General features: G+C 37.3%; 1 protein-coding gene across 1 annotated transcript in view; it reads right to left on the minus strand.

The window, feature by feature from the left end:
- Window positions 1-23,722, minus strand: part of LOC127806428 (diacylglycerol O-acyltransferase 1) — a 44,339-nt gene extending 20,617 nt beyond the window's left edge. Inside the window, exons 1-9 of the mRNA XM_052343717.1 lie at window positions 22,776-23,722; window positions 15,799-15,879; window positions 15,526-15,599; window positions 15,247-15,322; window positions 14,205-14,272; window positions 12,206-12,329; window positions 11,739-11,828; window positions 10,217-10,318; window positions 9,979-10,115 (exon numbers count right to left, since the gene is read on the minus strand). Coding sequence (XP_052199677.1) covers window positions 9,979-10,115; window positions 10,217-10,318; window positions 11,739-11,828; window positions 12,206-12,329; window positions 14,205-14,272; window positions 15,247-15,322; window positions 15,526-15,599; window positions 15,799-15,879; window positions 22,776-23,156 — 1,133 coding nt within the window. The 5' untranslated portion in view covers window positions 23,157-23,722. The remainder of the gene's footprint in view (window positions 1-9,978; window positions 10,116-10,216; window positions 10,319-11,738; window positions 11,829-12,205; window positions 12,330-14,204; window positions 14,273-15,246; window positions 15,323-15,525; window positions 15,600-15,798; window positions 15,880-22,775) is intronic.
- Window positions 23,723-24,066: the final 344 nt, after the last annotated feature.

Raw genomic sequence — 24,066 nt, forward strand, 5'->3', positions numbered from 1 at the left:
GCACTACTTCCCAAGGCTTCACGAGCAGGACATTCCATTGAAAATGCAGTATTGTTCCGCTGCAATTGAGACCCCATTTGTTTCATGTGTGCCCCGCTTCCCATGGTTGACATCTCACGGACATGACACTTGGAAGACCAAGGGATAGGGGTTCTATACATACCGCTCTTCACTGATTCGCTACTATTAGTCATTGAACTTCTAATCACTGAAATTGTTTGTCCCTGCCTTCAACTCGGATCTGTCGGAATTGCCAGAGCTCACTGGAATCTGCTTCGCATTTCCAAGTTCAACCTCAGCTATCAGCCCAAGCTCAATCAATTCACCGGAGTTGCCGAAAACACAATCGGACCAGCCAGGCCAAGTCGCTTTCAAGCCGTCTCAACTTGGATTTCAACTATGGAAACTGATTTCCCGTCTTCAACTCAAATCAAAATCGCAGCCAAAGAACAGCTACTGCCCAATCACCGTCCAGGGCTCCCAGCACAATTTGCAATCGTTTTGCGATCGCCTCTGATTCCAAAATCACGGGAACTCATTGTTAGTTCAATAGCTACACCCACTCCCGAGTCCAAATCGCAACACCCGCTGTATCGAGACACCCCCGAGTCCAACCCACTGCATCGCAACACTCCCACGTCCAAATCGCGACCTCCTGGTCGTTCGCGTCACCCACTCCAGTCGTCCAACCAACCCGCGCCACTGCTGTCGCTCCCTAAGCTTGTCTGGATGGCCGATGTCGGCTCTGTTACCGTCCTTCAAAGTCGCTTCTGAAGTGAGTCTCGTCCTCACCAATTGCGAGCGTTCTGTTCACAACGCTTCGCCTCACACAGAATCGCTTATCACCATCTGGGTCAGACTTGCTTGCTCGCCTTCCCTGAGCGATTGTGATGCAACTAAAAGTCGCGGCCAACGTCAACCTTCGGCTCTCTCTCGAAATACCATCTAGGAGATGCTCGCCCGTTCCGAATTCTGCTACTGGATCTACTTCGCCTATCACCAAACGTACCTCGCTTGGACCACAGGAATTGGATTCGCTGGATTTACTTCTGTCGCCTTCTCAAATCGCGACTGCAGCCACTGAAGTCCACGGATTCTGTTGCAGTTAAGTAAAGTTCACTGGAATCCACGAATCACTGCTCCATCAATTTCAACGAGAGTCGTCAGAATCAATTTATCAAAAATTGCATGAACCACAGCCGAAGAGCAACTGCTCTGATACCAATTGTCATGAACCTAGGGTTCGTGATGGGTTAGAAGAGGAATTGGGGAATGAAATCAGAATTGTAGGAGGAGAAATGGGGCAGAAATGGGGGAAGAAATCAGTAGAAAGGGAGAGAGTAATAGAGAGAAACGAGAGGGAGAATTGGAGAGAAATGTAGAGAGGAAAATAGAGATTCAATATCAATAATTTTCAGCATATATCCCCTCCATTTACATCAGCCTTATATAGGCATATTTGTCCCCTAACAGCCTTGCACATGCAGCCATGTGCACCTAACTAATTGCTAGAATATCCCTAACAAACTATTCTACGCTATTACAATAATACCCTTTTATTACTCATAGGGTCATGACATCACCTACCTTCGTATGATTCAGATCATATCCAATAAACGCCCTATTACAAACCCATCTTCCTAGACCCTGTACAGTGGCATCAAAGCATGACGCTCCTCATACAAGATAACCGTGATCCCTCAGGTCAAAGGATTACCAGCACCTGTCGCCACAGAGAACTCCCAATTGACATTTAGTAAGAGTTACCATTTGGTTGTTCTCGGGTTAGGTCATTTAGTAAACTCATTCAACAATAAGCACCTACACACTTACATTAGTGTAACCACATAAGTAGTCAATGAGATCAACTACTCCCTTACGAGCATGCATAGTGTGTATCGGTCTTGTCGGTACTATAGAGACCCCACTCTATAGTCCTACAACCAGGAATATTTTAAGAATGAAGCACAAGTCATTCGGTCTCATTAGTATGATCTCATCATAATCCGATTAACATCGCTACACTCTTTAGGCTTCATCTAAACAGGAAAATGTAAAGATGAACGCATTGCCAAGTAATAAAAGAAAAATACTTTTATTAATCACAATATGTCCGAGATTTATAGGAGATGCAACCAATTCACAACTTTTATGATTGACTCTCAGGTTACAACTCTATCATAAACAAGGGCAGGCATACCATACTTTGTTCATAAAACACACAACAAATGGAAGGAAGGCTATATTAATTGTCTATGTGGATGATATTAAGTGACGAGATGACATGCAAGAAATAGAGAGCTTGAAGAAGCAATTGAGAGCTGAATTTGAAGTCAAAGACCTAGGAACAATGATGTATTTTCTAGGAATGGAGGTGGCTTGGAGTAAAAAAGGTATGTTCATCTCACAAAGAAAATATACACTGGATTTATTGAAAGAAACAGGAATGCTAGGGTGTAGACCTGCTGGAACACCCCTAGAAAAGAATTAGAAATCCAAAGAAATCAATGATGATACCCCACTAGAAAAGGAAAGATACCAACGATTGGTAAAAAAATTAATTTACTTATCCCTTACAAGGCCGAGCATAGCCTATGCAGGGAGTGCAATAAGTTAATATTTGCATTCTCCCACTCAAAGACATATGAATGTTGTTTTTCATGTCCTAAGGTATCTAAAAGGGGCACTGGAAAATGATTATTATTTCAAAAAATAGAGGAGAGGGGAATTGAGGGCTTTGTTGATGCAGATTGGATAAGGTCTAGTGAAGATGGCTGGTCAAATTCAGAATATTGTACCAAACTATGGGGAAATGTGGTTACATGGAGAAGTAAGAAGTAGTCCTGTAGTAGTGCTGCGGCAGAATTCCGAGCTACAGCTCAAGACATTTGTGAAGTAATTTGGTTAGAAAGGCTGATGGAAGACTTATATATTCCTTTGTCACAGCAAACAAAGGTGTACAGTGATAGTAAATCAACGATTAGTATTGTTAAAAATCCAGTTTGCATGAATGAGAATAGACCGAAGCTTTATAAAGAGGGAAATTGAGGAAGGAGAAACTAATCTATCATATATTCCTATAACAAGTCAAGTAGCTTATGTGTTTACAAAATCCATGGCAAGACCAGGTTTTGAATTGTTAATTGGCAAGCTAGGAATGCCTAGTGTTAGCTCATGAGAATTCCATGTGTCACGTGTGCATGAGTTTAGAAGCTTCCAAATCAGGTTTAGGAAACTTGCCTAAACCAATCTTAGGAAACTTTCCTAAGTGTGTAAATATATCTCTTTCCTATTGTATAGGTTTATGTTTCCTATTGTGTATATATGTTTTGGTTTCCTATTCTTGTATATACCTCTTCTAATAAGAGGTTTGCCCAGGTACTTTGAAGAGGATTAAGGAAGAATTATTTCATTCTTTACAACACCTCTTAAACCCTAGAGTGCCTTCATTACACCCATTCTTCCTATCCGCCTGCCTCTCTATTTCTGTTAGCCCTCAATTCAGCCTTGATTGCCTTAAGTCTAACTTGCCAGTTAGGAAAAAAGCATGTCTGAAGTGACTGAAGCCACTCCCTACATGGCAACCGGCAAGTCTCCACCGATGGCAGATCAATCTCTCAAATCAAGCATAGGTGCAGGACACGGAGCAGTAGTAGGTGCCTAACATCCATATGTCCTACCGCTTAGATGGAAGAAACTATCTGTAGTGGGCACAACTAGTGAGGATTTTTCTTAAAGGCCGAGGGAAGGTCAACCATCTTACTACTCTCCCTCCAAAAGTTATTAATCCTATATTCCCGGCATGGGATATTGTAGACTCCCAGATAATTTCATGGCTGTGGAATGCCATGCTACCTGAGATAAGTAGGAATTATATGTTTTTGGGTTCTGCTAGGGAGATTTTGGAGGTAGTAAAGTAGACTTATTCCAAAATACAAGATGCTTCAGTTATTTATGAAGTTAAAACTAAAATCAATAGTTCTAAACAAGGAGGGTTGTCTATCACTGAGTACTACAATCGCATGAATGGATTATGGCTAGAGTTAGACCATTACCAGAATATCAAGATGGTTTGTAGTGCTGATGTTGCAACCCTTAACCAAATAATTGAAAGAGATAGGATTGTAGAATTTTTGGCTGGTCTTAACTCTAAGTTTGATTAAGTGAGGGTTCAAATACTTGGTCAGGAAAAACTCCCTTCCCTTAATGAGGTATTTGCTATGGTAAGAAGTGAAGAAAATCGAAGGATAGTGATGCTTAATGAATCTAACACTGATGGATTTGTAATGGTGTCAAACAAAGGAGAAGGGTTATGGCCTGGACCTGGGAGAACAGAGGCTGAAGCTTTGAGCTAGTAGTAGAGAGGGATTATGGTGCACCTATTGCAAGCAGCCTCGGCATACTCGAGACATTTGCTTCAAGCTTCATGGAAAAGAAGTTGTCTTAAACAGGAATGGAGGCTTCAAGAACTTGATTGCAAGGAACCAGGCCTACTTATCTCACAAGGGACAAGAGAAAGACAGATCAGTAGAGAAGATAGAGACTGATTCAAGTTCAGATCTCACCTCATTCAATGCTAATGAGATCAACAAGCTAAAGTCCTTCCTCAAAACAATTCAAGATGGAGCCTGCTCTCTAGCTCATCAGGAATTCTTAGGTAATTGCCCTCATTTTGCATTCTTTCCTGCCTTAAAAGTTGATAGGAATGATACTTGGATTTTGGATTCAGGAGCAACAGATCATATGACTCCTAACCCCCATGTGTTTTCTACCTATTAGCCTCTTGAGACCTCTAAATGAATTACAATTGCTAATGGCACATCAGTCCCTATAGTTGGACATGGCAGAGTTAACCTTAGCCCTAATCTCTCTATTAAACAAGTGCTTCATGTACCCCACTTATCAGCCAATCTTCTCTTTATTCGCTAGCTCACTAATGACTAAATTGCCAGGCCATTTTTTCTCCTAATCTTTGTGAGTTTCAGGCAATGAAGACAGGGAAGAGGATTGGTCTTGCTAGGGAAAAGGATGGGTTGAACTGCTTAACGAGGGAGGTTCCTTATCCATCTAGATTGCTCCTCACAGGTTACAGCTGATCATCAAAACATATGGCTACATCACTACTGCCTAGGTCATCCCCTATTTACTCTATTAAAGATTATGTTTCCTACTCTATTTCATTACATAGATCCTAGTGTGTTTCATTGCGATGTATGTGTTATCTCTAAACAACATTGTGTTTTTTATCCAATTAGTAATAAAATCTACTCTAAACCCTTTGCATTGATTCACTCTAATGTATGGGGGCCTTGTAAAATTCCTAATTATTCTAGGGCTCGTTGGTTTATCACCTTCATTGATGATTGTACTCGTATGACATTGGTTTTTTTGCTAAAAGATAAAGCAACCATAAGTACAATGTTACCAACTTTTTGTAAAATGATTGCTACTCAATTTGGAACTCCTATACAGAAATTAAGAACTAACAATGCACGAGATTATTTCAATCATCGTATGCATCAATTTTTCCAAGAAGAAGGAATTGTCCATGAATCTTCTTGTATAGATATTCCACAACAAAATGGAGTAGTTGAAAGGAAGATGAGACATCTCCTTAATGTGGCTCAAGCCCTACTTCATCATCATAGGGTTCCTAAAATTTTTTTTGGGGAAGCTGTCCTTACTGCTACTTTTCTCATTAATCGAGTACCCACTAAGATACTACACCAGCAAAGCCCCTTTACATGCCTCACAAATCATTTTCCATATTACAATTTGCATACCCCCCCTTCCTCTTAGAGTGTTTGGTTGTGTTTCCTTTGTTCACATTTCCAAACACCATCGATATAAGCTTGATCCAAGGGCAGTGAAGTGTGTTTTCCTAGGGTATTCTCTTACACAAAAAGGGTATAAGTGCTACCATCCTTCTACTTGAAAGCCGTATGTATCTAAAGATGTCACCTTTGTTGAGTCAATTCCATTTTTTGGTTCACCTCTAGCAGGTCACTAGGGGGAGATTCTTTATGGTGACCACAGTTCTGGTGACATCCCTTTTCCTAACCTCTTGTTTACTCCTCAAGATGATCCTCAATCCATTGCCTAGACCAGTCCAACTACTCAAACTCAACCTTCTCTACCCATTGACCTATCCTCAGGTAACCATAATCAAGGGCATGATAAAGCCAAGCTTGATGATCAAGCAGCCACCCAAGGGCTGTCAACTCCAGTGCAGTATAAGGGGTCCCCTTACATTTACAAGCGGAGGCAACTTAGACTAGAAGCTCAGCATACACCATCCTTGGCTCCTACTCAAGGTATGGATCTCACACAGCCTACACCTACAACTTTTGTTGGCCCTATTTATGATGATTTAGACCTTCCTATTGCAGTCATAAAGGGAATTAGAAGCTACACCCAACATCCATTAACCAATTACCTATCTTATCACCATCTCTCCCAAAAACACAAGAGTTTCCTGGTATCTTTAGATTCAATTATCATTCCTAATACAATAACTGAGGCTCTAAAAGATCAGAATTGGAGGCAAGCTATGTTGGAGGAGATGAGAACATTAAAAAGGAACCATACATGGGATCTTGTGTCTAGACCTAAGGGGGTCAATCTGGTTGGGTGTAGATGGATTTTTAAGGTAAAATACAAGGCAAGTGACACTTTAGAGAGGTATACAGCCATGATGGTAGCTAAGGGCTACACATAATCCTATGGAATCGACTACCTTAAAACATTTTCTCCTGTGGCAAAATGGTGCAGATACTCCTCTTATTGGCAGCTTATTTTGGGTGGAACCTTCAACAGCTAGATGTAAAGAATGCATTCCTCCATGGGGACTTGGAGGAGGAAGTGTTTATGGAATTGCCACCAGGGTTTCAAGAAGAGAATGAAGGAAAGATTTGCAGGCTCAAGAAGGCCCTATATGGGCTCAAGCAATCCCCTAGGGCTTGGTTCGGGAGTTTTTCTAAGGCTATAGGATATTGCCAAAGTAGGGCAGACCACACTTTCTTCATAAAACACTCAAAAGAAGGGAAAGTTACAGTTTTTTTGGTGTATGTAGATGACATGATTGTCACTAGCAATTATGAAGAGGAACAGGGGAGACTCGAGGAAAGATTAGCTAAGGAATTCGAGATCAAAGACTAGGGTATCCTCAAGTATTTTTTAGGAATTGAGGTTGGCTATTCTAAAGCAAGGATTTTCCTCTCTCAAAGGAAATATGTACTGGATTTATTGGCTGAAGCAGGGCTAATTGGTGGAAAAGGATCTAAAATTCCAATTGATCCTAATAGCAAGTTATGGAACAACTCTAGCAGCCAATCGATGGACAAGGGAAGGTACCAAAGGCTAGTTGGGAGACTGATATGCCTCTCACACACTCGGCCGGACATTGCTTTTGTCGTCAGCTAGTGAACCAATTCATGCATAGCCCAACCAAGGAGCATATGCTAGCTGTAAGGAGGATCCTAAGTTACCTAAAGGTCACTCCAAGTAAGGGGATCCTATTTAGAGCAGAAAATGAGCTAGATATCAACGGGTTTTCAAATGCGGACCATGCTGGGTCCATGACAGATAGGTGATCAACAAGTGGCTATTGTGTTTTCCTAGGTGAAAATCTAGTGTCATGGAGGAGTAAGAAGTAGAGTGTTGTAGCAAGATAAAGTGCGGAGGCAAAATTTAGGGCTATAGCCCTTAGTCTGTGTGAAGTTTTGTGGCTAAGAATCATCCTAGAAGATCTAAGGATTCAATTCCAAGGCTCAATTGGGTTGTGGTGTGACAACTAATCAACAATTAGCATGGCTCATAATCCTATCCAACATGACAGGACCAAACATGTGGAGATAGACCGGCACTTCATCAAGGAAAAATTGGAATCTGGTCTAATCCATTTACCTTATGTTCCATTCGAGGAACAAGTTGTTGATATACTGACCAAAGGACTGCCAGTGAAAAGGTTTGAAGAGCTAGCAAGCAAGCAAGCAAGGAATGTGGGATATACATTCTCCAACTTGAGGGGGAGTGTTAGCTCACGAGAATTCCATGTGTGGTGTGTGCATGAGTTTAGAAGCTTCCAAATCAGGTTTAGGAAACTTTCCTAAGTGTGTAAATATATCTCTTTCCTATTGTATAGGTTTATGTTTCCTATTGTGTATGCATGTTTAGGTTTCTTATTCCTGTACATACCTCTTCTATAAAGAGGTCTGCCCATGTACTTTGAAGAGGATTAAGGAAGAATTATTTCATTCTTTACAAGTATCTATTCTCCAACTTGAGAGGGAGTGTTGGACAAGATTGGGTGTTCAAGTTTAAAAAGGAAAGATAAGGTAATTGGATAAGATAAAAATTTAAAAAAAAAAAGAAGCCCGGAAGATAGGATAAAGCTCCAAGATTCAAGGGAGAGATTCAAGCTTGGAATTAAAAGATAAAAGCTAGCATGTTTTGAATATTAGTTACTGTTATCTAAATTTGAATTTGTTCCTATTTTCTAGGAGATAGAGTAGATATTTTTCCTTGTATAAATATTTCCCTTCGAATTCAATAAATTCTAAGTAAGCTTTCAAGAATTCAGCTTATTTCAGGATTCAATCTTTCCTCATGATGAATTTGTTTATTTATAACAATTCAGTAAAGTGCACCACTTACAGGACCCCCTTTGAAGCTGCTTATGGTCACTAGCCTCAACATGTGTTAGATCTTGTGCCATTACCACTAGAAGCTTGAGTTAGTGAAAATGTAGAGGCTTTTGCTAATCATATCCAGAGAATCCATGAAGAGGTGCATGCTGAAGTTAGCAATGAACTTTGAAAGGAAAATGTTTATCAACGTAGGAGGTTCAAAGAATTCTCTGAAGGTGATCAACTTTCGGTGCACCGTAAGGAGAGATTTCCCAATGGAACTTACCATAAGCTCAAGTCGAGAAAAATTTGGACCATGCAACACTTTGAGAAATATTAGCTCCAATTCGTATATGGTAGAGCTTCTAGATAATCTTCAAATTAGCCCTATTTTAATGTTGCAAACTTAAATAATTTCCATGGATTTGAAGCAGAGAATGACAAAGCTAACACCAAGGAATGGGTTAATCAGTTGCCGAAGAAATCAAGAGAAGTTATTGAAGAGGTGCTTGATATGAAGGAGGCTCATTCTCCATGAGGCAATCTCCATTGACGATTTCGTGTCAAATGGTTAGGCAAACCTCCAATAAAACACACTTGGATATCTGAAAAAGAGTTGCAGAAAATTGATGCCATCATTTATCATCAAGACATTCAGGTTTTCTCATTGAAGCTGAGTTTCTTTTCAACCCAAAGGTATTGATGCAGAAGCATATTCTTCATTTATTAATGTTTTTATTTTGTTTTAAGTGTTTAGTCATTATTAGTATTTAAATTATTAGGTTTTAGAAAATATTTTATATATTAGCTTTAATAAGTAATAATATGATTAGCAAATGACGTTCAATATAGATGAATGGCTAAGATTAGAAGGATTCCTTTGTGAATGATTAGGATTTGTAACTCTAGTAAAAATAACCTTTTAAGACACTTTATAGGCAGCCACCATTTGAATTTTTTGTAAACCCTAACTTTCATTTTATCATTCCAGATTTGATCTTATGTTGTTGTAGCCCAAATTTTGCACTTGTTTTTGCTGATTCTTCCTCTCATACAGCATCAATATGCCTCTCAGATGATCAAAATATAAGAACAATCATGAGCCTTAACCCCACTACTTTGAGTAACCAAAATATAAAAAAAACAGAGAAAATAGTTTGTATTTGACTTCCTCAGTCACCAATCTTCACCTTTTCCAAAATTTCATTTCTGAGAGTGGTGTAAATTATTAAAAACCCCGAAGCCCTTCAAGATGTAACAGACATCAAAATTATGGACATGTCACAATTTTCAGCAACTGTAAATCATGGGAAAGTGAGTCACAACAATCCATAGTGAGGAGAGGACGTACCAAAGATGAAAAAAGCAGTAGAACATGCAGAGCCAGACATATAAGTTTGGAACAGAGAGCTTCAAGACTCTCTCTATAGCATATAAAAGGTTTCCTTTCAAAGGGTGTTGTGAATTCTTAACAATTGGATTGATATACTGCAACGACATAGTATAAACTAAACAATGTCAGAGTGCAACAGTCCAAAACAAAGAAAACTAACTCGGAGAGCGAATCTTAAATATCAAAAGAAGTTTACCTGCTCTATGATAAATCCCATGAGTCCTGTAAATACAGCCAATTTGATGAGTTGACGGACCACCCAACCCTTTCGAATACATGCAGTGCGGGGATAACTTGTCTAAAAAAAATATATTAATATTAAGACAATAGCATATGCACTACGTAGAAATAATTGCTGTAGGTGTAGCGTCCTAGCTGATCTCAAAAGATCCAACTTACAGCAAAAGCACAGAAACAAAAACAATGACATTAATAATTTGATAACCTAAGTCATGTTACATAAAAGTAAAATAATTTTGCTGCCCATGTGCAAAATCCATGTAAAGCATAAAGCAACAAGAAAATGAAAGCAAACAAAACCAAAAAGAAAAAAGACAAAAAAGAAAGGAAAACAAACAAAAACAATAGATCAGAACAGAAGTTTCAATAAAGGCACACAGAGAGGACAGAAGTTGTTGAGAAGACAATCAATTGAAAATCAAAACAAACTTGCTAAAAAACAAGAAAAGGAAAAACTAATCAAAGATAGGACCAATGACTGATACTGTGATTAAAACAGAAATTTACAAAGCAAAACCAGGTGAAAATCAAGTATGAAATCTATCTAGCATGGTATAATGGCCACAAAACATGCAAAGCTATGAAATAGGCAAATTAGAAGCATCTGCCAAAGTGATTTTGACTTCGTTTGATAAGGACGAAGATCAACCAGTGATAGCAGGAACTGTTCAAAATATCAATGTTTCACAGCTGATTACCTTAGTGTTGAGGAAAGCCCAGGTACATTACTTGCCATTTCAAACACTATAACAACCAAAACCCATAAAGATCTCTATTTACTACCCTTCACCAAGAAGAAGACCAAGTGATGGCACCATGGCAGCTGCATGTGCACAATGGATTTTTTTCCAGTTCGATGATTGAGAAATGGCACTCAAGACAAGGAACATAAGGGACTCGGGGATAGCTAGAATTTGTTTATTTTTTTCTTTGGTGCTGGGGGGGATTGGCATCGTAAGCTAACAGCACCACCATGGTTTCCACAAGACACAGATTTCAGCAAGGTGGTCAGATGCAATGGCTGCAGTTGCTAGACCTGCAGTATGGTTTCCAAAGAAGCTTTTTTTGCCCAAAGGAAACAGAATAGAATGCAGAGATAGATCAACTTGACAAAGAGGAGCTACTTTCTAAAGGCGTTGAGGCTGCATAAGTAGTGCACCTCAATACAGGTGTCAGAGCAGCTTTAGAGAACGCAAAAATCTGGTACAGATAAAGTTGAAGCCCGACATTCATATTTAGTGAAGTAACTATCATGACTTATCCATATCTGAGAAACAATTCCACAACAGCCATGCACCCTGGTTTAGTATGGTAAGCTTCTGCTTTGGATCTTGCATGAACCTCAAGAATCAAATAACACAAATGAAGTCCTCTCACTCCTCAAAGAAAGCCATAAACAAATTTTATTTTCATATTGCAAGCATAAATTTTGGATGATAAATTGCAGGTCCAGGTTTGAAAGGTTTTAGTATGTTTACCTGGTAGCATAGAGTTGGAGCCATCATGAAGTAAACCAATTTTTTTAAGCTAGCATCATAAGAGTAGTTAATATCAGAAGAGCCCTCCCCCTACATCACAACAAAAGGTGCCAATTATATGAGAATAATCATAACATCATTTTCCTTCAAAAAGTGGAAGAACTATTATTCCAGTTTTGGGTGGAGGGAGAGAGAAGTAGATGGAACCAAAATGTTTAAAAAAACTAGCAAGATAGTGGCATAAATTAGTACTAAAAATGAGTGATATTAGCATGGCTTGATATGTAAGCTTATATTGCAGAACATAGACTCCATTTAGTAGGCATCAAGTCATGGTTTCATACTTTCACCACAAGCAAAATCCAGGGCTTCTTATATTTTCTTTTTTTTGGTCAGGTAAGACTCTTCTTTTTACTTTATCAGAGTTTCACTGCCAACAACAAAAAGGTAAGCACTATTGTCCTTACCTTATCAAGTGACTGGGCAACAGCTCTCATATCATGACTTGTATGTGCATAGGATACCAATTTCAACCACACAATGCAAGCAAAGAGCATTAATGCCACACCAGATAGAACGGCAGAATCATGCCTGCATAATTCCAAACCACTATAGTGAACTCTTGAGATACCATAAAAATAACTTTTCAGATTTCCAGCTTGTTACAATATATAATTTTATATTATTTCTAGTTTCATTAACCCTATTTTAGTTAGGATAATGTGCAGTTAATGATGATAAAGATATCTAGTTTCTCATTATTTGCGTCATTTCCTTGCAAAACACCTACTCAATGAATGAAAAAAGCCTAAGATTATAGACCAAGACATATAACCACATTCTACCTCAGATATTGAGTGATAAAACGAAAAGGTGGTGAAACTATTCAATCAGGCACAGCCCACAGTTAAAACTTCCAGCAAAGCTCTGTTACATATTATATGCTTATACAATGGGAATACTCCTTCTTAGGAAAATGCTACGCCCACAAACTCAGCTCACAAACGTCATCCACAACCTGACGTGGCCACACAATAAAATTAATTAGAAGATATATTGTTAATTCACAATGTTATATTATTAATAGTGTGAAGATTTATTATTAAATCTGGGAAGAACTATTATGCATTTTTCACTTTAACCATTAACAAAAAAGGGTATCACTTGGATTAATAGATATATCGTTAACTCACAATGTTATAATATAACATCGTGGGTTATAATATAACATTGTGGGTTAATGATATATCTACTAATTAATTTTATTGTGGGGCCACATCAGGTTGTGGATGAAGTTCGTGGGCTTAGCATTTTAATTTAGTTACATAAATCATGCAATCTTTGGAGGTAGATCAATAAAGACTGCCAACTAAATTTTACCTACAAAGAATCTAGGGTGACTGATGATTGATAAAAGACAAAGGGGATGTGATCAATCCAACTACTCATATACAATCAGGTTTTAATGCAGAAAATCTCACACTGTACTGTTGTACAGTTTCAATCAGAAATGTGTTGAAAACTTAACAGAAATGACAAAGTATTGAAAACATATGAAAATGCTAGATAAACAAAGCTAAAAACTAGACAAATGTCAGTTAGTAAAAAAAAAATTCAAATGGCTGTCAGACCTAAATAATAGATAATTGAAAATTTTAGAAGTCTATACATCCTCTTAATAAGATCACATGTAATCGAATTAATAATTCAATAATAACAAAAGCAATATTACAAAAAAAAATTATCAATCTTATCAGCCACAAATAATGTAGGTTCCAATACAATATAATTTACCAAATTATAAAAAAATAATAATCATGATATTAATAGTTAAAAAGGACCAACTTGTATTCAAATTTGAAGTGACCCTACCTGCAAACATGTTAGCTTTCTTTATTTTTTTCCTTTATAGTGAGAACAACAACAGGGTTTAATACAAAGTTAATCAATATTAGATCCTCATAAATAAAAGGTTTAAACAAAAAATGTTAAATTCAAGAAATAGTAGGAATGGAGAAAAGGATTTTGCCAGTTATACAATACATAAAAAGAAACAAAGCAATGGTCTCCAAGTGAGAGTTGTTAATCATGTCCGTACTATTTGGTACTTCATCTCTCAAATGACTATGAACTTTAGATTTCATTAGCTCTCCAATATTTTGTTTTGATAAAACAGTTAAGCAGAAAATAAATGTTGTTATGTGCATAATGGGTGTTGAGGCAACTCATAGTTTCCAAAGTGTTTGTGTGTGTGTGATTAAGTTTCCTTATTTCATCTGAAACTACTGGAATTTCATTTTCCTACTATTGTTTTGTCTCAGTCTGTTAAGAAAGGAAAACGTTTTAACTGTATCTACAGAAGGAAAAATCATTTCATCATCTCATGGTATTAATAGCATTTTCATTTTGACAATAGAAAGAAAGCTACCTGCTGAAAAATTACAAGATATTAAATAAAAATCTAACCTTAGGATCACAAAAACTGGATACAGAACTGCAGCAGTCGTTATTAATATGTGAAAGATCACAACAACCTGCAATAATATTCAAATCAAAAGTTAATATATTTTAGTGCTTAAGAGCTTAAAACAACAATTTACCTCTCCCACTATAATGCTAAGTTTATAAGAATGAATGATTCAGGCTTTATGGAAACTATATGCAAGGATGAGAATACTTGGAGCAAAATATCATGAATTCGAGGATAACAAAATTGACAGACTATCTGAATGCATAGCTTCCAAGAGTTCATAAGTTTTTTAAATGCATCTCAGGGCCTGTACTACCATGATACACAGTATAATATTTTCAGTTCAAGATGAAGATATGAGAACAACAATATCAAGAGAAACAATACATCTCACAAAGGTTTCCATGGTAACATTCAAAAATTGAAAGTCAATGCAACTTGATTTTAAAAATCACAACCAACTACTTAACACATTATTCGCTTCAGATAATTGAGATGCCAAGCCTGGAGAAAGAGGCAACATAGCGTGTAATTTCGAAAAGTATGTAAATCTCTAACCTGCAGTAGTTCTAAAACTTTCTCTAATTGTTATTTTGTTATTTCCCCTCACAAATACTTAAAAGCTAGATAAAAGAAAGGCACTTTTATATCATTACTTAAACAGAACAGTTCCCAATCTGAAGTAACATAATGACTTCACCGCCATAATAACTGCCCCAACACACAAAGGAGTTTATGCCTCTAATATATTTGTCTACAGGCTTCACTGACTCCTGTAGTGTGTGTGAACCTTGCTCGTTAAAGATGAGTGGGTCTGGGCTGCATGGCATAAGAATTATGCAATAGGCAAGGCAGTAGTTGATCATTATAGAAAGAGTAAGCATAAGGGAACTTCAACTTTATAATATAAAGTTCTATATCTTCACAGGATTTTTTGGATAGAACATTAAAACATAGAAGTAGAAATTGTGTAAGAATAGTATCTAACTTTGGGCAATAAATAAGAATTCAACTGAACTTTGCAGCCAAATCACTTACTGCTTCAGAAATATATTTCCGTTGCACAGACTTCTCAACAATAAATGAAGCAAGTGGGAAGATTGGAAGGGTGAGCCTGCAGTTGAAATTAAAAGATGTAAGTGCTCAATGTCAAAAGACAATTCAATCAAATCTTCTTATCATTTCCTATTTTAATTAAACATGTACAAGAAATTATTTTCCTTTTTTATTTCTCTTTTTTGGTTGGGGGGCAGGGCAGTGAAAGAAACAAATGAATAGATGACTCGCACAGGGATGGAGGGAGATATCAAACATTACCCGCACATTAGAAGTGGCCAATCCCTCAATGATCTTGAACTAAACCAGAAACCATATTTAATCAACCAGCCATACTGCATAGCAACAAAAACATGTCATCCATCATAGGATCAGATATATGTTCTCAGCATATGCAATAATGCAAATAAGAAAGAAAAAATACACAGGTCTACAGCAAGGCTATCAAAAAGATGAATGCCGTTGGTGGCAAATCAATAAATTGCACTGACTTTCCAAATAATCTGAATTGTCATATTAGACTGGGAGGCGTACCTTCATGAGATTCTCAATGATAAGCCTGCTGTTTACAGCAATGAGCACTACTATACAGAGGTTGAAGAGACCAGCATGACTCTGCCACAGGATGTTAAACAATAGTTAGCATCAATGAATTCCAGTGTAACCCAACTTCCAAGAAAAGATCAAGTAAACCATTCAGAAAAAGCTTGCAGCTTCAAAAATCATATAATGCTACAAGAACCATCAAATTGGAATAGAACTCACCTACAAAAAGAATTTGTCACATAACCCCTAGACTGCATGCCATAACAGGTGATTAATAAATAGCAAGACCACAAACAAGAAGGGGAAATGATGCAAATAAAAGCTTTTCAGGGCTTCTCAAACCACAGTTCATGACTAGCAGGCTTAATTTGCTTATCTAGTTAAGAGTAAATTACAATAACCACCCGTGAGGTTTTTCTTAATTGCAGAGACACCCTCAACGCTTTCAAAATAGCAATGACCTCCACTGCAGTTAAGAAGTGAGAAAAACAACCATTTTACCCCTGCTCCACTCTCCTCCCTCTTCCCTTTTTCTCCCTCCTCTCTCTCTCTCTATCTGACTTCAGAAAAAATTAAAAAAGAAAAAAAAACACATTGAAACCCCAGTGATTGCTTGAGTTCTATGGAGCTACATGAACAAAGTTCAGGTCAAATTTCCAAATCCCAATGTGTTGAACACTGTTAACCTCAAAGTGAACTGAAGTGCAAAGTGCTCATTATTCAAGATATTTCAAATCAGAGATGCCGTGTGAATTTGCATATGGTTTTTGTTGAAAGTAAGTCAAAATAATCAATAAAACAACAAATAAAACCCTGAATTCAGTCACAGAAAAGAACAGACCGGTATTGGCAAATCTGAAACAAAATATTGCTGGGACAGATCCTTTTATCGTGATCATCAAACAACAGAGTAAAGAATGAAATCAGTGGTATCAAACCCAGAACAGCCTTAGAACCACAGTATCGCAGCTCAAGTGGCGTAACCGGCGGTAGCACCCTTGGGAGAGCGAGAGCCAAGGTTTAGGGTTTAGGGAATGGAATCTGGGGGCAGTGGGAAAGGAATCTGGCATATTCTCACCCCTGGATCCATCAACTCTATGTACTTTCTTATCTCTTCTTGTGTTCCTTTCTCCCTCTGTAAGAATGGATATTCTTGGACACGAAAACTAAAAGTAAGGCCTGAATCCAGAAATTCAAATCCAACACCCAAGAGATCAACAATTGACCAGACCTAAACCCATCGTGCAATGGGGGTTTCTTTCCAGAAACCCTTCAAGAGAAACCCCATCGGTTCTTTTCTTCATCATCTTTACCTTTCTTCTCTTCTTCATTTTCCAAGACCCCATCTTTGGATTCACCCCCATTGTTGGATATTTTGAATGCAGTTATGCCAAAAAAGCCCTTTCAAGTTGAGCTTTTTAACTTTCTTCAATTTGGCTGCCAATGTTCTTGAAGACTTGTATAATGACTTTAACCACTTCAAAAATCCTATCTAAGACATGAATTAAAGAAATGGTAATTCAAGTTTTTTTCCCAGAATGTTCCAACACTAAAAATCCTAACAGTTTCGTGTAATCATCAACAATTTAAGCTCAGCTCCATATGTGGCTGGAAAATTTCCTACCTGAAGCTGTATACTTTCATACTTATTTACCATTGGAATGAAACATGTCTATAGCTTAAATTCTCCCTCTTCTATATGAACTGACTCTTCTTTCCATCTTCATTTCCTTTGGGTACAATTTACTATATCCACATGCATGCTGCTTGAGAATCATTATCATCCAAATTATTCGGGGAGTAGAACAAGTAGGTAAACAGTTAGCATCAATTATTTTCACCACTCACTTTTGAAGTTGAAAAAACTGGAATTTGATCTTGCTTTTTGTCACGACCCTGGGGAGTAAGTGTAATATTGTAAGATGTTAGGGTCTAAATGAGTAAATCAGGGAGTTATTAGAATTGTTGTGAACGGCTAACTGAAGCCGTTGAGGTAGTTAGGAGAAGGTGATGTAGCTAGAGGTCCTATAAATAGGGACCTACGACACTATTGAGAGATATTGTGGAAGTAAATAATCAATCTCTCTTTTGACTCTCTTTCTCTCTTCTTTAGTTCTGTTCCCTCTCTCTTTCTATCAATTCTTACGTTCCTCAATTACCAAATTGCAAGCCCTAATTCAAGGGCTTGATAAAGTGGTATCAGACCCAGTCAGTCTGGCGGTGGGTAGTAGCGACAGTAGCGGAAGGAACAAGCGCGGCCTAGTGTGATCGAGGATCAAGAAGCAATGGCCGAAAGAACACGCCTGAGGCAACTAGAGGTGAGGTTGGAAACCATGGAGTTCGGCATGAATAACACCCAAGAGGCCATGCACCAAACGAGGGAAGAATTGAGACTGCTGATGGTTGAATTCTGAGCTATCTTCCTCTGGTTCCTCATAGGTTACTCCTACACCCCAGCCTCAATAGCAAAGAGATGAGCCACTTGAGACATTTTCCTTAGGAGCAATTGGTGCAGCTTCTTACCTCTTATCAGTTTGCATGTTCCCATCTCCAAGTTGCCTTGGAGAATTACCCTCCTTCCTTGATTCTCCAAGGATACCTCCATCTTATTACTACGACCATAGCTACTGATTATTACAATGTATTTAATGTAGCAGCTAGGTACGTGACAAACACTCAAGAGATATGTTATTCTATTCAATCAATTAAAAAATTATGTTTTTATTCCTAAGAATACAAGTAAACTAGCTAATATATTTTTGCAAAGGGCCACAAGCCCCTACAAGTCTTGCGCTGAAGGAGAACTATGCGCTACTTCATTCTAGGTTGTCTAGGTTATAGGTCAACTTGTAGAAAACTTAAGTATAGAGATAGTACAATTGAAGAACCTCTCAGCATGGCAGAGGGGTTGCGTAGTAAGACACTTGAGCAGAGAATTTCATCAATAATCCAAGGATGTGCCACAACTGCAAAGTCAATAAAGTCTCTATCCCCAAAGTAGAGAATATGGAGATACATTGTGCCACCACGTGAAACTGGCTCTTGGAAAAAATTACAGGGAACTCAATCCCAAAGGAAAAGATGGAGAATCCGATCCCTTAAAGGAGAGATTGTAAAGATTCATGTGTCATCTCACGAGATTAATAGTTGGAGATAGACCGCAGAACATTCAATACCTGAAAGGAGAGATTGGAAAGCTCAATGCCTGGAGGGAGTAATTTGAGATCCCACATGTAATCCCAAAGAGAGAGAGCAACAGAAAGATAGCGGAAAATTAAAGAGAGAAAGAAATTGGGGAAGAACAAGAAATGAATAAGTTGGATAAGAAAAGAAAACCCAAGAGAGTGAAAGAGAGAAGAGTCAAGATTCAGGATATATTATAAAATCATCAATTTTATTCAATATCAATCAAAAGCATAATTTCTTATTACAAGCCAATTTATAGGCTAAAAGCCCAACTAAAAGATAATTATCTTAATCTACAATTATGCCAACAAAATAAATAAAAGATAAAATCTAAAATCTAAATTCCCAGTTCAAATAAAACCTAAATCCTAATATCAGACATTAAAATTCAATAATTCTAATTTCTCGTCAGAGAGATTGGAGAGTAATGTGCTCCCTCGATAGGCTGACCTTTTAGAGATTCATATGGAGACTCGCCAAAAAGATATGAAGACAAAAAAGAGGACGAATTTGACAGAAAAATAAGATGAGAAAAAATAGAGAGTAGAAAGGATATGCAAAAAAGGAGAAGAACAAAGAAGAAGAAGAGGGAAAATTATAGAAAAGAGAGGACTAGAGAGATAGAGTGAGACAATGAGGGCAATTCTCCAATAATCTATTTTGATAATCAAGAAACCAAAATTTCACTAATCCCTACGCTTGTGATATATATATAGCCTCACAAACCCTACCAAACTAGGAAACCGGATTAAAGTTGAAAAATGAAAAATAGTTGCATAATCCTAACTAAACTAGTAATTCAAATTAAATAGGAAAGAACATAAAATCCTTAAACCTCTAAAGCTCCTAAATAACTAAAACTATACATAACTAGAATTACAAACTTATAAAATAATTTAATTATTTAAAACTCTTGATCTCTACCATTTTCTACAAAGTGACCAAAACTCTACTTCAAAGAGTTAAAATAATGCTATAATGCAAACTATCCAAAATTGAATTGATAGATATTCTATTAAAATCTATATGGCATCAATGTCAACTTCTGAAAACAGAGGAGGCCAGTGATTATTGGTTGATGCAGACAAAGCAATGTTGGATAAAGTTTGAACTTTGAACACAATTTTTTTCCTTTTCCTGTTTCTTTTTTTTTTTTTTTTTTTTTGAATCTACTGCAATTTTCGCTAGTGATACTTTGTGAATCTAACAACTAAAGTTCCTGCAATAACATGTTGCAGCCAGTATCAGGAGTGGGTGAATAATGCTTCAGGTAGAGGCTCCAACAAGCCTGTGTGTTTGGTTTCTTGAACAAGGTTACAACCTAAAGGTTACTGCTTCACAATCATTGGCTTTCAATGTACATGACAGAACCAACCAAGAAAACATTTCTTTTGTCCAGCCATCCAACACTCTGCTACCATGTAACTACCTGCAGATTCATTTATTCAAGATCCTGTACATTGGTCACCTTATCATCATTTCAAGGCTATATGAACTCTTTTTTACTAACATTATTTTTAAATAATAAGAAACTAAAAATATTTCTAATGAGTTAAGACTGCCAGCATATGCTATTTACAAGTAGTTTTAGTTGGTTGTTAAAATACCAAACTGGATTTGCTATTCATTTTGGCTGAATTAAACCTGATCACATAGATTTCTGGGAGGTTGGACCTCAGCTATTTAGTGTAGGAGCCAACTGAAGCAGAGATCTCAGCTCAGATCCCAATGCTACCAAGTCCAAATTAATATGTTTCTTTCAATTTAATTTATAAAAAAAACATGTTTTTTCTATTTCAGTTTGTTCTCTTTTTATTTTCCTTAATCACAACCATCCATTCCTTTTCAACCTTTTTTATTTCCTTTTCCCATTTTCCACGTATGCTTTTGCAGACATAGACTCCCCTTTTCTTATAAAAAATTTCTCTTCATCCTTTGTTTTACTTACTGCAAAATAGAACTACAAAATAATTTTAACTATGGAACATAAAACCTTAGTTTTATTTTCTTTCATTCTCTCTTGTCCAACTATTTCTATATTCAACATTATTTACCATTTATTAAACCAATTTTCACTACTAATATATGTTAATTACGACGTTAGAAAACCCTTCTTTCTCCACTCATTCCTCCTTTTATGAAATGCAAAACTACCATTTAAGCTTTCAATTATATAATGTTTATAGTTTCATTATATGTGTCTAGTTATTCTATTTTATTTTTTGCGTATTCTAGGCTCAAGCAGTGTCTATTTTCAATAAATTTATAGATATCAAGTTATTACAAACTTCCATTTTTTTGTTAGGTTCAATTTTATGATTATTGGTCCATTCCTGCATTTTCGATTTTTTATAGACTCATTGATAGTATGTTATTACACTTTTCCTTCCTCTAAGGTAGGATATTGTGATTCTTGGTCCAATTCCATGGCGATTTTATAACACCTGTCCAATGACAACTTGATATGGAATCTACATTTTGACAATTCTGTATACTAACAAGCACAAAGTACAGACAAAGGATACAAACATAGCACCCCATAACATGCCAATTTTAGAAGAAATAAAACACCACATGGGAGAAACGGTTAATGAACAAACACAAAAGAGATACGGCAAAATGGTGGTAGCCTTTTGTTTTTTTCGCAATACGCATCCATCGATATTTTATCATATCCAAATAAAGAAAAATCATTTTTCACATTCATATTGGAGAATAAGCCCAAAATAGAAAGTCTAATATCTATTAGTAGATAAATTTCATATGGTTGAGGCTTGTGATTGTTATTGTTTGTTGTTTATTAGTAGATATACTTCATATAGTTTTTATTTTATGTCTAATTCACAACTTGTTTCCTTTTTATATGTAATTTGGTTCTATTTATTATAACTGATGTGCACATGCTTTATCCAAATGTCTGATCCTAGAAAAATTAGAAAATGGTGCAAAATTTGGACAAACGATCAATAAATAATTGGAAGAACCAAAGCATTCTCAATGTAACATACAATCTAGTTCTTAGCATGCACCATTTTTTTCTCATGAAGCTAGTCTTTGACTCGTAAGGGAATTCTTTCCCAAACTTTGTAGGCAATTTATTCTTTAACTGCCCCATCTCTGACATTATAATGGCATTTGCTTAACATCAATTCCTAAAAGTCTTTCAATTCTGGTTTTAGTTTACCACACACCATTCCCTTTATTCTCATCTAACCTTTGAACTCTAAGGTACCGCATTGACAGGACTCCATAACTAAAAAAAGTACCACCAGTCATCAAAATACACCTTCGGAAGGCTCTCAGAAATGCCTGCAGTAGTCTCCTTACGATATATAAATGAAAATCAACAACTATGGAACTACTTCAACAACGCCAATTGACCAGGTGAAATTTTTCATGGCTGTAATGCATGTTAATGTACCACAGTACAAGATTTAAAAAATCATGGCTATACTTATGTTTAGTTTAGTATATTTATCATGAACTACAGACCCATAAGCCCTAGAATTGCAGTAAAAAAATCCCTAAAAATATAATCAGGAACCAAAGCTGTCGAATACATGAAGCGGCAACGCCTGAAGCAAGTATGAACAGTTGCTAGTGTAAGAAAGCATTGAATTTAGTTTACTTTCGGCTCGCGCCCATCAATTTAAGAATAAGAAGAGATTCCACAGTAATCAAAATAAGTGTCCAAAATGAAAGAGAAACAAGTGCAATGAAAGGCACGTAGATGCATACAATTACACTTACATATAAATCAAATAAGCAGGAAGACTAACCTGTCTGAATATTGCGTCTGAGCTAAGAGGACTCTCCTTGATTCTCCGGTGAGCCGGTGCAGACGCCCTGTAAGTATACCTCCCGGAATTACTCCCCTCGCGGCCGCCATCATTCTCAGCCTTTTCGCCATCCTTTCCGCCACTCCCATCATTCTCCTCCACCCCACCGCCTCCGCCGGCAACCCCGATCTGATTCCTATCCTTCTCCGAAGCATCAACCGCACTCTCAACCTCCAGCGAACTCACCCCCGAAGGCAAATCAGAAACCTCCCCCGCAGCCGCCGCTCTCCGGCGAATTGATCGGTTGCCGGGATCCGCGACCCGGTGTTCGGCTCCCGAGGCCGCCGTCTCGACGCTCTCACCTGACTCTACGATCGCCATTACACCGAAAGCCGAAATAAATGAGCTGTAGAGGCAAGAGCGTACGTGTTCATGCAGGGATGGTTCCTATAGATTTCAACAAAGCGACGCAACTTTTCGCGAATTCCCAATGTATTGCCGATAGATTAAGCGGTTTCAGAATGTACGTTCACTCTCTTTCTCCTCTCTCCCTCTCTGAATTGCTTTGCACGTATGCTTTCACAGAGAGAGAGAGAGAGAGAGCGAGCGAGAAAGAGAGAGGGGGAGAGAGAGAGAGGCAGACGAAGACAAAAGACGGTCTGAAAATCGAGAAACCGCCCCCCTGGAAGCTTGTAGGTCGGTGTAAATTGCGGAAACGTTGCCAGGCAAAGCTAGATGACGACGTTGCTGTCGAAATATACATATAATATATATACACGCTTCTTCAAGACTACGTCGTCGTCGTCGTCGTCTTCTCCATTCGTCCGAGAGTCGACGGTTCAAATTCCAGTGTTAATTCACTGAATTTGCAGGCTCGCCTCTTCGGAGAATGGCGATTCGACAAAAAGACAGAACGAACTCGATGGTTTTGTGTGTGTGTGGGGTAACCTCAGAAATCAACTTCAAAATCAATTTCTCATTTTATTTTCTGAAATATATAATATAATATGGACTATTCCAAATTTGGATGACGTCAAAGATAGATCAAGCAACTTCTAATCTACAAAATGTAGCCAAGATTAATTCAATCTAGAAAATAAATTAAAGTTTTAGTAGCCAAATAATTTCAAAGTTGAATTAAAATGGAATTCAAATATTAAACTTAAAATTATAAATAAATAAACAAAACGTCCCCCTTAACCCTTTTTTTATTAAATTCATTTTTTTCTTTTTAAATAAATCAATCACGTCTTAATTATTTTAAACTTATTAATTTCACATTAACGCTTAT

This window comes from Diospyros lotus, chromosome 7, assembly GCF_014633365.1.
Source record: "Diospyros lotus cultivar Yz01 chromosome 7, ASM1463336v1, whole genome shotgun sequence".
In the NCBI taxonomy this organism is placed as follows: domain Eukaryota; kingdom Viridiplantae; phylum Streptophyta; class Magnoliopsida; order Ericales; family Ebenaceae; genus Diospyros; species Diospyros lotus.